The following is a 13,231-nucleotide window of genomic DNA, read 5'->3' as shown; positions in this document are numbered from 1 at the left end:
ATTTGCCCAGGTGTCGTGTACATATTATTTTGAAAGGAGTCTGCAATCGAAGGTCTTTGGGCGTGTAGGGCGCCTCTGAAAATAGTACGCCACACTGGTACCAACCAACATTCACCTATGCCTTGACTCCATTTTTGGCCCTTGGCCCCCTTATTCCGCCCCCAAAACAGGCTAGCTCGACCGGCCACACCTGACATCGTAAATATTACGGCGCAGCTGGCCAGACCCGCTGCTGTCCCCCCTTCCCATTAGCGCTGGGGGAGGAAGTATGCTCCGAAGAGGCGCAGGGGACGGGGGAGCACTGCACTGATTTCTCCCTCCCCGTCCCCTCCCCGCGCTCGGCAGCCATTCTCACGAAAACAGGTGGCGCAGATGTAGGAAACACAAGACACAGAGGAGGGGCGTGCAAGAACGTTCACGAACACTCGCGAACGACGACCTGATCACGCACTCGACAGGACCCAGGCGCGGCTCGCGCGCGGGGACAAGCGAGGACGCACCCCCGGGCGGGCAATGCTGCAGGCGGGGGTCACGACTACAGGAGGCGCAGCCACGCGCGCGGAGAACGCGCACCCCCGGAGAAAGGCAGTAACACAAACGGGGGCTCCCACACCGCCGGGGCGCCACGCCGTCGCCGGGAAGAACCAGCGCGGACACAAAGGAGCCGGGAGGGGACACACGGGCGCGTGCCCACCCGCGCTCAGGCCGGCGGACCCTCCGCCTAGCGAAGGTGTCACCCGCGCACCGACTGCGGCGAGGGTGCGCGTGCGGCCGGGGGATGCGCACACAAAGGGGCTTCTCCCACCCTCGCACAGAAGCCCGGAGGGGACCACACTTAAAGAAGGAAGACACCAGACAAAGGAAACACACCCACTGAGACCGACAAAAGTGGCCACACACTCCCCCCCTGCACCGGCACCCAACCAGCGCACACACACCGCGGGCGCCACGGCCAACGACGCGGGGCGACGCGCACACACCCACACTCACCACACACCCACGGAGGGGGTGTGGAGGGCCCCTCTCCCCGGGCATCTCGGCTGCAGCGCGACAAGGTGACACATCCGGGAGCCCTGCCGCGCGCCAGGTGTGCACTCACCGGGGCCCGCAGCCCGCGAGCCTCGGACGCGGGCCGCCGCCGCCGCCGCCTCAGACCCTCCACGTCAGCCAGCGGCCGGGCAGGAGCGGCCGGCGGCGCAGGCGGCAGACGCGTCACGTGGGCCGCAATGCACATGCGCCGTCGCGCCGCCCCCCCCCCCCGCCCCCAGCGGCAGAGAGCTGACCGATCCCTCCAGCCCCCGCGCTCGCGCGCTCCTGCCGGACGAGGGTCGCGGTGCGCCTGCGCCCGGGCAGGGGTTGCCTTGGCAACTCGGCCCTTCTACGTTTTCCCTCTCTCGCCCCCCTGCGGCTCCCTGGTCCGCGCCTGCGCAGAGGACTCGGCACGGAGGTGGCCGAACTGCGGGGAGGGGCCGGAGTGGGCGCATGGAAGACCCAAGGTCGAGGGCCAACCCCAATCCCCGGGCTCGAATAAGAAACGGACCCCACGAGAGGGCAGGTCCGGGTCCCGGGCGCCGAGGCCCAGGCCTGAGGAGGCCGCGCGGGCCTCCTGTCCCCGCTTGCCCTTCCCTTTTCGCACGGAGGCGAAACCTGCAGAGCTGGAGTGGCGTCAGTCCCTCCCCTGCTCCCCCGTGGCCTCGCCCTCTCCCCCCTTGCCTCCCCCCACCTTATACTAAGGGAGGTGCGCGCTGTGGCGCGTGTGCTTGTGTGCGCGTGCACGTGAGGTTTGGGGGCTGGCTGCGCCTACAGGCGAGGTATGGGTGCTTGTGTGCACGTGTGCAAGCAGGTGTGTGTTGGAGGTCTGTGCGCAGGTTGCCCGTTGGCAGTGGTTTAGGGTGGGAAAAGTGCGGAGGGGCTGTGCCCGTAGCAAAGCGATGAGATTATAATAGGCCAAGGGTGTGAATCACTGACAGATGATTGTGTTTCTTTCCCACAGATTATCTAAAGCCACAGGGAAAATGGTGGAAAATTCACCGTCGCCTTTGCCAGAAAGAGCGATTTATGGCTTTGTCCTTTTCTTAAGCTCCCAATTTGGCTTCAGTAAGTACTTTCCTGATGGATGGCCAGGGCCTTTCTCTGGTGTTCAAGGACAGGAAATTATTGCATTTGTTTGTAGAATGTGCACATTGGAACTGTGATTCTTTCTACCTTTGTTTCTTTTCGAGAAAACCTGGAGGGAACTCTTGTCTGTTAAGAGTGTTCTATATGCCAGACATGAGCCTGAAAGATTTAATCTCAACAAATCTTTAAAATGCAGCACCAGGCAAGATTGCAAAGTGAATGCAACTTGGTCCCTGCCTTTAAGGAGGTCATGGTTTTGTGGACAAGACAGAGGAGTAAATCTACAATTCTCACTCAGTGTGATAAGTGCCATGGGCAGCCAGTGGCGAGACAAGAAATCAAAATGGAAAGTCAGGGAATTCCCTGGGGGTCGTGGTTCGGACTCTGTACTCTCACTGACAGAGCTCCATCCCTGGTCAGGGAACTAAGATCCTGCAAGCCACGCAGTAGCGTGGCCAAAAAAACCCAAAAAACCCTAGGAGTCAGAGTGAGCTTTCTCCCAGGGACTTTGTCTTCACCGATAAGAAGGAAGAAGTGAGAAGGCATTATGGGGTTTGGAAATGAGTAATCTGGTGTGGCCCCGGTGCAGCCTGTGGGAGGGACAGGAATCAGGTTATAGAAGTCAGCTGCACTTTACATCCTGGGTCTCAGTCAGTCCCCATAAGGTCCCATTTTACAGATAAGGAAACTGATGTTCACTGAGACATGATATTCCCAGAGTCACACGGTGGGCCCCATGTCTCTCCCCAAAAGGATTTGAGAATTAGGGAGAAAAGTGGGTGCCCACAACTTTTTAGAATTTTGTGGAAACGAGAAAGATGGAGTGGTAATGCTTCTGAACCCTAACTGCATCAATGTAGCCAACCAAGCTGTTGGCCAGGGGAGTCTATGGAGTGAAGAAGTTACAACTTGAGTTCAAATCCTGACTCCTCCACAGATTAGCTTTGTGGAGGACCGTTTAGTTAACTTCTTTGGGTCTTCAGATTCTTCCTCTGTGAAAGGGTGGTGATGTTTATCAAATGCTTACGAAGCATAAGACAGTCCTGTGAGACAGATATTGTCATTACTGTCCTCATTTTGCAGTTGAGAATACTGAGGCACATGGGGCTTAAGTAATGTGCTCAAGGTCACACAGCCAGTAAATGATAAAGCTAGAATTTGAACCCAGGCACGCTGGGTTGACTTCACTATGCTGCCTCTTGTGTCTGTTGTGAAGATTACTTGCCGTAATTTATGCAGAGCACTTAAAAGAATGCATAGGAACAATAAGTACGGGTTTCTCCCACAATCCAAAAGTAGAGACCATTCCTATGAAACCTTTCGTAAGCAGAAATGGTGTAAAGCGACGATTACCTTAGGGCACATCTTGCTAAGCAATGCACAAGATAAACTGAGATAACGCACTCAATTTGATAAAGATACTCAGTTGAGATCAAGATGCTCACAGACACAGTTCAAAGCTATGGCAGTTTGATGCTGAGATGCTGAATGTAGCTCTGGGGAAGGAGCCCAGACGTGCCACTCTCCCTGCTCTGGGTGGGCACCGCCTGTATCACGGCTCCCTGCAGAACAAACACTGAATGCTTTTTAAGTAAAAGCAAAAATCCTCTTCAGATTTCCTTTGGTTTCCGAAGACAGTTACTAACGTAGGTCTTTCGTGAAAGCGAAATGGCTTAAAGCGAGCTTTCGGAAAGTGGGGATACCTGTACTTATTCAGTGTTAGCTGCTGCTGCAATCGTTATCATCAACATCATCATTTTTGTAAATCCCTGTTGTATAGAGTTATTTGAAGGGTTAGAAACTATATTTATAAATAAAAGCAATGACTTTAAGACTGAAATCTAACAGTACCCACAACCAGAAATTAATTCTGCAAGTTTTTCTTGCGTACTTACCATGTGCCAGCCACTATTACAGGCAAGGGAGGAGCAAAACAGCCCCCAACTTCCTGCTTTTCACAGTTTTCATTCTGCTAGGGGGAGATTGCCAATGGACAAATTAAATAATTAAACATACAGAATGTCAGATGATAATGTGTACCATGGGGAGAAATTAAGCACGAAAGGAGGATGAGGAGTGGGAGGGCGTTGCCATCGTAAATACAGCAGTCAGGTGGTGCCTCACTGAGGGGTGAGTTGTAAGCACAGACGCGAAAAGTGAGAGTGAGCCATGTGGCAATCCAGGGAAAGCGCCTCCCAGAGAAGAGCCAGTGCAAAAGCCCGAGGAGGCCAGTGGTTTCAAGGAACAGATGGAGGTCAGTAAGGTTGAAACCTGAGACAGTGAGGCAGAAAGTAATAGGATAGAGGAGGTCAGAGGCCAGTACCCAGCAGTCATAATAAAACTAGGTGGTGGGTACGCAGGGGTTACATGAGTCTCTCCGTATATTGAAATAGTTATTGATTTAAAAAGCTAATTGTCTTAATCTGTTCAGGCTGCTATAACAAAGTACTATAGACTGGGTAGCTTAACCAGTAGACATTTATTTCTCACAGCTCTGCAGGCAGGGAAGTGCAAGATCAGGATGCCAGCATGGCTGGGTTCTTGGCGAAGGCCCTCCTGTGGTTTGCAGACAACCACCTCCTTGCCGTATCCTCGCATAGTATCCTCGCATAGTCGAGAAAGAAAGGACACTAATCCCATGATGGAGACCCCTCCCTCATGACCTCATCTATACCTAACTGCCTTCCAAAGGCCCCACCTCCAAATCCATCACATTGGGGATTAGGGTTTCAACATATTAATTTGGGGAGGGGGGGGAAACACAAATATTCCGTCCATCACAGTAGTTATAGATTGTGGTAATAGCTTTGAGGGAAATAAAGGGAAATGACGGAGTAATGAAGGTGTGGTCGGTGGGACACAGCTGGGAGAGCAGGTGATTGGGGAAAGCCTCTCTTAAGGTGACATTTGAGCTGAGACATAAAGCAGGCTAAGGAACCATCTGCATTGGAAGAGCCAAAGGGAGATCGTTCCAGGCAGACAGCACTCGCTGTAAATGCAGTGACCCTGCGTCCGGAAGGTTGTTTGAAGCACAGAAATGAGACGCTGTCTGGAGCTGGAGTGTAGCGCGTGAGGGCTGGACATTGGAGAGGCGGGCCGAGCCAGGTCGTTCCAGTTCTTGCAAGCCCTAGGAAGGATTTTAGATTTTATTCTAAGGGCAGCAAAGGATTTGAACTGGCAAGTGATAGGGTCAGATTTGTATTTTTGGAAAATCTCTCAATGCTGTGTGGAGAACGACTGCTCCAGTATCTCTTTCTTCAGGGTTGGAATGACTAGGTCCCACTCTGAAAGCCTGGGAGTCGTCTTCACTTGTACTTTTCCTTCTCCCCCAACTCATTCATCTGCTGCTGCCACTGAGCCTGCCGGGGTCTCGCTTCTTCCACAGATCCATCCTACATGCAGCCATCACAGTGACGCACTTGAGATCCAGACGTGAACTCCCCTGATTAAAACCTCTGGTTGGGGCCTGGATGGTTATTTCTCTTGGTAGTCTGCTGTAACTGTAAAGTTACTAACAAAATATCCAGTTGTTCCCCTTGCCCAGAGCATAAAGTCCATGTTCCTCGTCCAAGGTCTTCCATGATCTGGGACCTGTTCATTTTCCGGCTGGTTTCTCCCTGCTCAGAGCCTCGTACTTTATGCCCGAGCCACTCCACGCTGCCTGGGGTTCCCCCAAATACGTCGCCTCCCCTTCATGTCGTTTCCAGTGCTCTGGCTGCTGCCTGTAAGCCCAGTGCAAAGACGGTGCTCAGGTTCTCGTTCCAGCTCAGTAACGTTTACCTGTGAGACCTCGGGCAAGTTATTTACATTCCCTGAGCCTCAATTTTTTTCACCTGTGAGTAAGGACTACTCGCACACACCTCAGAGGGGTCTGGGGAGGGTCCAGTAAGATAGTGCCTGGGAAGTTCCTGCCACTACATTTGACTCGTTTCTCTCTCCCACACGACTTTGTGAGAATAGAGACCATGTCTCATTTATCTTTATAGCCTCGACCTTTTCAAAGTGCCTGGCATATGGCAGATGTACAGTAAATATTCATTCAGTTAATTAAACTAAGCAAGTCATTTCCATTTATGAATTTGCATTTGTTTCCCCGCTGTTTGTATTTCTTTTTTTCTTTTTTTTTTTTATTTATTTATTTTTGGCTGCATTGGGTCTTTGTTGCTGCGCGGGGGCTTTCTCTAGTTGCGGTGAGCAGGGGCTACTCTTCGGTGCACGGGCTTCTCACTGCAGTGGCTTCTCTTGTTGCAGAGCATGGGCTCTAGGCACGTGGGCTCCAGTAGTTGTGACACGTGGGCTCAGTAGTTGTGGCTCGTGGGCTTTAGAGCATAGGCTTGTGGCACAGGGGCTTAGTTGCTCTGCAGCATGTGGGATCTTCCTGGACCAGGGCTCGAACCCGTGTCCCCTGCATTGGCAGGCAGATTCTTGACCACTGCACCACCAGGGAAGTGCTGTTTGTATTTCATTAATCTTGAAAACTCAAGCTCCAAGCCAGTTCCTTGCCAGCTTTTCCCTCTGCCATCTACCACACCAGCTCTCTTCAGACCCCCAGCGCTCTCTCTGGATGGGTGCTGGGAACACTGTTTTCTCGTATTTCCTTCCTTCCTCTCATCTGCAAGCCCAGCATTTTCATCTGGCTAACCCCCCTATTCATCCTTTAGGCCCCAATTTAATGACTTCCTCCAGGAAATCTTTCCTAACCACTCACATCACCACCACTGTGGGCTGAGGGCCTTCTTATGTGTTCCGATATCCTCTTTTGTTACTCGCTCATTAGCACTTATCACAGTGTATTGAAAATACCAATTTATTCTTCTCTATTCCTTGCTCAATTTTAAGCTCGGAGAGGGCAGAGGCCATCTCTTTCGGGTTCACCATTGTATCACACACTCCTGACATAGAGAATTCCGTAATACATATTTGTTGAGAAAAATGTTAATCCTTCATTATCATTGAGACAGGCTTGAAATTTCTGTCTGCCACTTACCTTGGACAGACGATGCAACATGTCTAAGACTCCAGTTCCTCATCTGTAAAAATGGCTTAATACCTCCTAGGATTGTTTTGAGGATTAAATGAAATAATGCATGGAAAGTGCTCAGAAGTGTGCTTAGCCACAGTGAGTGCTCAGGGGTTGGCTGTTGTTATAATAGAGGGACAACAGGAAAGGGTGCCACAGAGACCTGGACTGAGGGAAATAAGACTGTGCTCTAGGAGATAAGGCATGTTGATCAGAGCAAGGGTAGATAAATTCACCTTTATGCCCCTAAATGTCTGTAGTTATTGCAACCCTGTGGGGATGAAGTGTTGAACACCTACTACGTCTAAAGCAAATTGCTAGGTGCTATAAGGATTACAACAATTACTAAGGCATGATTTCTGCCCTTAAATTGCTTAAAATACAGTGTGAGTAGTGGAAGTTAAGACATGTTTTTCAAAATAACTAAGAGGAGGAGGGGCTTCCCTGGTGGTGCAGTGGTTGAGAATCTGCCTGCCAATGCAGGGGACACGGGTTCGAACCCTGGTCTGGGAAGATCCCACATGCTGCGGAGCAACTAGGCCCGTGAGCCACAGCTACTGAGCCTGCGCGTCTGGAGCCTATGCTCCGCAACAAGAGAGGCCACGATAGTGAGAGGCCCGCGCACCACGATGAAGAGTGGCCCCCGCTTGCCGCAACTAGAGGAAGCCCTCGCACAGAAACGAAGACCCAACACAGCCATAAATAAATATAAAAATAAATTAATTAATTTAAAAAAATAAATAAATAACTAAGAGGAGTTGTTTAATGGGTATAGAGTTTCAGATTCACAGGATGAAATAGCTCTAGAAACCTGTTTCACAGCAATACAAATATACTTGACGCTACTGAACATTACACTTAAAATGGTTAAGATGGTAAATTTTATGGTTTGGTTTTTTTTTTTTTTTTTAATTTATTTTTGGCTGCATCGGGTCTTAGTTGTGGCACGTGGGCTCTTTCGTTGCAGCGTGCCAGCTTCTCTCTAGTTGTTTTATTTGAACCTTGATAGATTGGATGCATGCCTTACTGACCTTTTTCCTTTTTTTTTTCCCTCTTCTGCAGTACTATATCTTGTGTGGGCTTTTATTCCTGAATCTTGGCTAAACTCCTTAGGCTTAACCTATTGGCCTCAAAAGTAAGTTCAATGTATTTCTTAAATAAAGTAAGAGTATATCAATGCTGTTTTGAAGGATCAGGTTTTTTCTTAAGACTTATGCAAATCTTATATTTATTCTTTTAAGATCCATAAGTAGCCATATAGAAATTTAAAGCTTTTTAAAGACGATTATTGATACGCTTCTACTTAAAGATGGTGGGCTAAATGCACATCTTTATCTCTGCTTCCTCCCAAAATCTTGTTAAAATAAGCCCATAGAAAAAAATAATTGTTAAGCTATAAACCCACAGGAGCAAATATCGGGATAGTGGAGGTGTATCAATAAAATCTTGGGAAGTGGATTGCAGATAGGTGAGAGGTAACTGACTGAATTTCCACTTTCCCACATTGCTAAAGCAGGGAAGCCAGCCAGAGCCTCTGTGCCCACAACACAGAGAGGCCCAGACATTGGAGGTACGGGTACCTCTTTAACATGGTATTTCCGGGTTGGGCTGAAAACAGTGTTTAAAGAGCATTCGACCCTCAAATCCCCCTCCTCAGCCCTTAAAGCTGGGAGACCAACCCTCCCCTGCAGAAGACAGGAGTTTTATGCTCTGGAAAGGCTGAGTGAGAGTCTCTAGTCTGGGGGGCACTAGGTCTAACTAGGCACGTTACTGAAAACAGGGAACGGTGAAAATCTGCATTGCTGAATAGTGAGATTCCTCCCAAGCACCTTGCCTCACTAGGCTCTCAGGCTTCTGGTTGGCAGGCTTATACCACCCGCCTCCTCCCAGCAAGATAGGAGGGTCCTCCCTGAAGAAGTTGACCAGCTCAAGAGAAAGGGTCTCTAATTTCTGATAATTAGAGGTCCTCCAATGGAATGGCCAGGTCTCCCATAGTGTGGGTCACCAGTTGGCCATCCCCGCCCACATATGCACAGTGCTTCCAATTAGTTTGTTAGTAGTTCATCTTTATTTTTATTTTTTTATGTCTCCCCGGCCGCCTCCCTGCCTCCCCAGTACTTCATCTTTAAATATGAATAGGCAACTTATCAGACATTAAAAGAAAGCCTCTAAAATGAAATACAAGAGAAAAAAGCAAAAAAAGAAAAGAGAAACTTGAAGAAAATGGAGATAATGCAAAGAACAGAAGAAAACTTTAAAATAAAATCCTCAGAGATAAAAAAAGATTATAACTATGAAACAACAGGATGCTATAAAATAGGGAATGTTCAGAGAATTACTGCATTTGGAAATTATAAATATGGTAGCCAAAATTAACATTTTAATTGAAGGTTTAGAAGAAACACAAAAGTAATCTCCAGAAAGTAGGATAGAGTATAGCAAAATAGAAAATAGAGAAAAGATGAGGAAAGTATAACAGCAAAAAATCTCTTAGAAGTTCCAGAAAGAGAAAACAGTAGGGAAGAAATTATTAAATAATGCACCCAATAAAACATGTGAGGCAGAGCATTTGATGTGTTTAACTGTATTAAGAGGCATACTAGACTCTATCAGAGAATTTGAGGATGGAGTATTGATAGGTACATGGGAAACCAAGCAAACAGACAAAAAGTAGTAATTACTTAATTTCCAGGAAAAACAAAAAATTGTACAAGAAGACATATAATAATAATACGTTACGGTGCTCAGTTGCAAACATTATTTATATATACATCTTTATCTCCATATTAGGATGTTCAGAGAAAATGTCTGAAGTTTAAAAAATCAAGAAATAATAATAGGAGTATGTTGTGTAGGAAGGTGGAGGTAAACACCAGAAGAAACAGCTTAGGTGCTGAAAGTGTTCCCTACTGGGAAGTAAGACTCCAGGGCTCAAACAGGGGTACAGGATAGCAGCTTCACTGTAGGCCAGTAGAACTATTGGACTGCCTTTTAGGTACATGTATTATTTCAGTCAAAGCTAAAATTAAGTTTAAAACTGTATTAACTTGGTGATGAACTGTAGAGAACTGCAACTTTTTAGGAAGTCTGTTACCTACTTTAATATTCTTTTCTGCAGATACTGGGCAGTCGCACTGCCTGTGTACCTCCTCATTACTGTAGTGATTGGTTATGTGCTCTTATTCGGGATAAACATGATGAGTACCTCTCCACTCAACTCCATTCATACGATCACAGGTAAATTTATATCAAAGGAAAGTGCCGGGGGATGGAGGAGTCGGGTATTAACACTTTTGTCAAGAAAAGCAGGGACTTCCCTGGTGGTCCCGTAGTTAAGACTCCGCGCTCCCAGGACTCCCCTGGTGGCGCAGTGGTTAAGAATCCTCCTGCCAATGCAGGGGACACGGGTTCGATCCCTGGTCTGGGAAGATCCCACATGCCATGGAGCAACTAAGCCTGTGCACCACAGCTACTGAGCCTGCACTCTAGAGCCCAAGGGCCACAACTATTGACCCCACGTGCAGAAACTACGGAAGCCCACGTGCTCTGGGGCCCATGTGCCGCAACTACTGAGCCCACATGCTGCAACTACTGAAGCCCATGCACCTAGAGCCCGTGCTCCACAACAAGAGAAGCCACCGCAATGAGAAGCCCGTACACCGCAATGAAGAGTAGCCCCTGCTCACAACTAGAGAAAGCCCGCACACAGCAACAAAGACCCAACACAGCCCCAAAAATAATAATAATAAAAAATAAACCTAGATCACTTAAAAAAAAAAAAAGGCTCCACACTCTGAGTGCAGGGGGCCCAGTTTCAATCCCTGGTCAGGGAACTAGATCCCGCATGCCACAACTAAGAGCCTGCATGCTGCCACTAAAGGAGCCCACATGCCACAACTAAAAAGAACCCACATGCTGCAACTAAGACCCAGCACGGCGAAATAAATAAATAAATAAATATTTTTAAAAAAGGAAAAGCAACAAAGAACAGGCTGCAGTAATTGACACACATCAGCATAGTAAAAAAACTGGGAGAAATAAATACAATTATACCGGAGGAAATGTTCACATGGCACAAATAAGCTCTCATGAATATGCTGTTTATTACACTAGTTAACAGGTGTATTTACTTACAAAAACCACAAGTATGTAATATGTTCCTTGGCAACTTTGCCTGAGAGAAACTTCTTTTATCCTAAACAAGCTGTGTTGATCAAGGGATGACAAAGAGGTCCATACAGACCTTGTCCAGGAGGAGGAATTTGGGGGTGTGTACCCTCAGGATCACTGTGTACACCTGACCGCAATTAAGTGGATAGAAGAGCCACAGCATGTTTTTTGTAGTTGTTGTTGTTTTTAAGTTCTTTTATTTCAAGTCTAAAGATTAAAGTAGATTCCTGGGAGTTCCCTGGTGGCCTGATGGTTAGGATTCCCCGCTTTCACTGCCATGGCCTCGGTTCAATCTCCTGGTTGGGGAACTGAGATCCCACAAGACGCGTGGCATAGCCAAAATTTAAAAAAAAAAAAAAAAAAAAAATTAGATTCCTGAACTTGCTTGGATTCTAGGAAGCAAAGTATTTTTTAAGTTCTGGTATGATTTTTTAACTTTTAGATATTGCTTTTCTGATAACCTACTGTGTTCCCTGCATACTTGGCTGGAATTACAGCAAATAGACAATTTGTACAAAGAGGGGAAATTGTTAAGTTTGCATGAATGATTGTACCAAATGATTGGGGTGTTGATATAATTCTGTTCCTATGAGAAATGTACAAATGGGGCTTGAATCATCATTGTACAGTTGAATGAAATATTAATTTCTTTTTTTGTAATTTATTTTTGGCTGCATTGGGTCTTTGTTGCTGCACGTGGGCTTTCTCTAGTTGTGGCGAGCGGGGGCTACTCTTTGTTGCAGTGCACGGGCTTCTCATTGCAGTGGCTTCTCTTGTTGCGGAGCATGGGCTGTAGGCTTGCGGGCGTCAGTAGTTGCAGCACATGGGCTCAGTAGTTGCGACACGCAGGCCCTAGAGCACGTGGGCTCAGTTGCTCCGCGGCATGTGGGATCTTCCCGGATCAGGGATCGAACCCGTGTCCCCTGCTTTGACAGGCGGATTCTTACCACTGCGCCACCAGGGAAGTCCCGAAATATTAATTTATTACCCAAGTTAGAGGTTGCAGAAAGTACTTGGCTGATTTTTATTCTAATTGGGACATTTCTTCTAAAGAGAGAATTTAAGGGGCCTTTTAATTATGTTAAACATGGTATTTGTCATTATCCAAACATTAGCCTAGTAAACTATGTGGTGGGTCTCCACAAACCACAGAGATTGTTGAAGAAATTGCTTGGGTAAACAGAGCCTTTTGTCCTCTTCTTACAGATAACTATGCCATAAACCAACAGCCGAAGAAATACCAAGAAGAGGCCATCCCAGCATTAAGAGATATTCCTATTAGTGAAGTAAACCAAATGTTTTTTCTTGCAGCCAAAGAACTTTACACCAAAAACTGAATTGTACATAGACTAATACCAAACATTTATTACAAATTTTTGATGGAAGAATTTCGACCATAGTAATTTTGACTGTCTTTCTGATTAATATCCAGTATTGAAATGTTAAAAAAAAAAGAAAGAAAAATGTAAGTTGAACTTCTCTTAGATTAAGTTCTATTAATATTATAAATGTTATCAAATAGTAGTTACTAATGGACAGAGTAAATAAAATACTGCATTACCGTATGGCAAGTGTCCCTCCAGAGAGGCATTCATGTTGTAACTTTCAAAGGGCAATTGTGTACTTCCCACTGTTTGTTCTTAGAAGCCCAGAATTCAAACTCTTAGGTTTAGGAGAAGGGCACATTTAATGTGTGTCTTTGCCATCAGATTCGTGTCTCAGGGACGACTGCTTTAGATGGGGCAGTTGACGAAAGCTGCTGTGAGGAGGCAGTTGGGGTTGAGGTTTGATTAGCAAAAACAGGAGCCATCACATAAAGATTAGAGGGTCAGCAGGGAGCTTCCAGTACCGAGCAGGCAGGACAGAGACCTCGGGTGGGAAGAAGTGAAGGAGCGTAGCGTGTCCTAAGGCCAGGAGGCCAGC

General features: G+C 47.2%; 2 protein-coding genes across 20 annotated transcripts in view; one reads left to right on the top strand and one right to left on the bottom strand.

Moving 5' to 3' along the window:
• Nucleotides 1–1,212, bottom strand: part of TTC3 (tetratricopeptide repeat domain 3) — a 137,303-nt gene extending 136,091 nt beyond the window's left edge. For 3 of the 12 annotated variants that reach the window (XM_082458738.1, XM_082458755.1, XM_082458749.1), the window contains exon 1: nt 991–1,147. The gene's annotated coding sequence lies outside the window, so the exon portion shown is untranslated. Of the gene's footprint in view, nt 1–990 lie in introns of all 12 variants that reach the window. The other 9 variants (XM_082458744.1, XM_082458742.1, XM_082458752.1 and 6 more) reach the window with 8 other exon arrangements.
• A 70-nt stretch (nt 1,213–1,282) lies between these two features.
• Nucleotides 1,283–12,873, top strand: PIGP (phosphatidylinositol glycan anchor biosynthesis class P). 8 transcript variants are annotated; one of them, XM_082458896.1, is made up of 5 exons: nt 1,283–1,555; nt 1,994–2,097; nt 8,201–8,273; nt 10,257–10,375; nt 12,515–12,873. In XM_082458896.1, the coding sequence occupies exons 2-5, from the start codon at nt 2,016–2,018 to the stop codon at nt 12,643–12,645; spliced, it is 405 nt and encodes a 134-aa protein (XP_082315022.1). In that variant the 5' UTR covers nt 1,283–1,555; nt 1,994–2,015; the 3' UTR covers nt 12,646–12,873. The 8 variants fall into 8 exon arrangements, with proteins under 8 accessions (XP_082315022.1, XP_082315023.1, XP_082315024.1 ...); XM_082458897.1 differs by having other exon boundaries at nt 1,301–1,447; XM_082458898.1 differs by having other exon boundaries at nt 1,370–1,496.
• The last annotated feature ends 358 nt before the right edge of the window (nt 12,874–13,231 follow it).

The sequence above is a fragment of the Balaenoptera physalus genome (genome assembly GCF_965194825.1).
Source record: "Balaenoptera physalus genome assembly, chromosome: 4".
NCBI classification, from domain to species: Eukaryota; Metazoa; Chordata; class Mammalia; order Artiodactyla; family Balaenopteridae; genus Balaenoptera; species Balaenoptera physalus.
This window is presented reverse-complemented; position numbering and strand designations above follow the sequence as displayed.

Coding starts and splice junctions, on each gene's coding strand:
- PIGP (XM_082458898.1), top strand. Junction 2,098..8,200: donor AAGCTCCCAATTTGGCTTCA/GTAAGTACTTTC, acceptor CCTCTTCTGCAG/TACTATATCTTGTGTGGGCT. Junction 8,274..10,256: donor TTAACCTATTGGCCTCAAAA/GTAAGTTCAATG, acceptor TCTTTTCTGCAG/ATACTGGGCAGTCGCACTGC.